The following is a 996-nucleotide window of genomic DNA, read 5'->3' on the forward strand; positions in this document are numbered from 1 at the left end:
TGGGCGTCTCTCGTCGACCGTGTGCAAGAACGGGGCCATGGACGTGAACCACGCGGTCCTCGCCGTCGGCTACGGCACGGACCCCGTCTCGAACATGACCTACTGGACCATCAAGAACTCCTGGGACTACTCGTGGGGAGACGAAGGGTTTTTCAAGATGGAGTCGTTCGTCAACATGTGCGGCGTCGCGAACTGCAACGCGTACCCGGACCTCTACGGCGCGTGAAGAGGGTGCGGCGCGGAGCTGCGCGGCCGCGGACGACGACCGCGCAACACGGAGCTGCGCGCGCCGCCGCGCGCGCCGCGGACGACGACCGCGCGGCGTGGAAGCCGCGGAGCGCGCGGCCGCGAGACGATCGACCGACGATCGACGAGCCGCGCACTTGGATAACGCAAAACGACGCAACGCAGCACATTCTTACACGTAAACCGAACTAAAAAAACGAGAACTCTGACGTGCTCCCGGAGGGGCTCGAACCCACGGCCTGTGGCTCATAAGACCACCGCTCTAACCAACTGAGCTACGGGGGCTGTCTCTTCCGATGCCTTCTCTCTGCCGCAGCGAATCGAACGCCGACTGCACGAGCTAAAGTCGTGATTCCTACCATTAGAACACAGCAGTCCAAGGAAGCGAACCTCCGACCCGGTGCTCGATGGAATCACGCTCCGGGCACAAAAAAAGCAACATCCGACGGCAGCCCCTCCCCAGTTTTGGACGGGGCTGCCCCGTGCGCGATGGTCGAACGTAACGGCGTGTGCTAGCGGCGTCCTCTTCGCATGGCGGCGAACGTGGCGGCCGACGACGGCCCGTACCGCACCGTGAAAGCGACGAACCGGAAGAGCGGCAAGGTCACGAGCTTTCGCGTGCGCCGGGATGCGACGATGGACGAGATCTCGCGCATGTACGCCAAGCACATGGGGCTCGGACCGGCCGAGAAGGTCGGCGCGCCCGTCGAGCCCGCGGCGGCGCCCGCCGAGCCCGCGATCGCCGCGCCG

General features: G+C 65.5%; 2 protein-coding genes across 2 annotated transcripts in view; both read left to right on the forward strand.

Annotated features, from left to right (window-relative positions):
• Window positions 1-37: 37 nt before the first annotated feature.
• On the forward strand, window positions 38-226 carry AURANDRAFT_35325 (hypothetical protein; the record flags this gene model as incomplete). The annotated part of the gene is made up of 1 exon (XM_009044693.1): window positions 38-226. The coding sequence occupies one exon, from the start codon at window positions 38-40 to the stop codon at window positions 224-226; it is 189 nt and encodes a 62-aa protein (XP_009042941.1).
• Window positions 227-777: 551 nt separating this feature from the next.
• The window catches only part of AURANDRAFT_68955 (hypothetical protein), a gene marked incomplete at both ends in the record, with an annotated part of 4,835 nt that continues 4,616 nt past the window's right edge, over window positions 778-996 (forward strand). Inside the window, one exon of the mRNA XM_009044694.1 lies at window positions 778-939. Coding sequence (XP_009042942.1) covers window positions 778-939 — 162 coding nt within the window. The remainder of the gene's footprint in view (window positions 940-996) is intronic.

The sequence above is a fragment of the Aureococcus anophagefferens genome (assembly GCF_000186865.1).
Source record: "Aureococcus anophagefferens unplaced genomic scaffold AURANscaffold_698, whole genome shotgun sequence".
Lineage (NCBI taxonomy): Eukaryota > Pelagophyceae > Pelagomonadales > Pelagomonadaceae > Aureococcus > Aureococcus anophagefferens.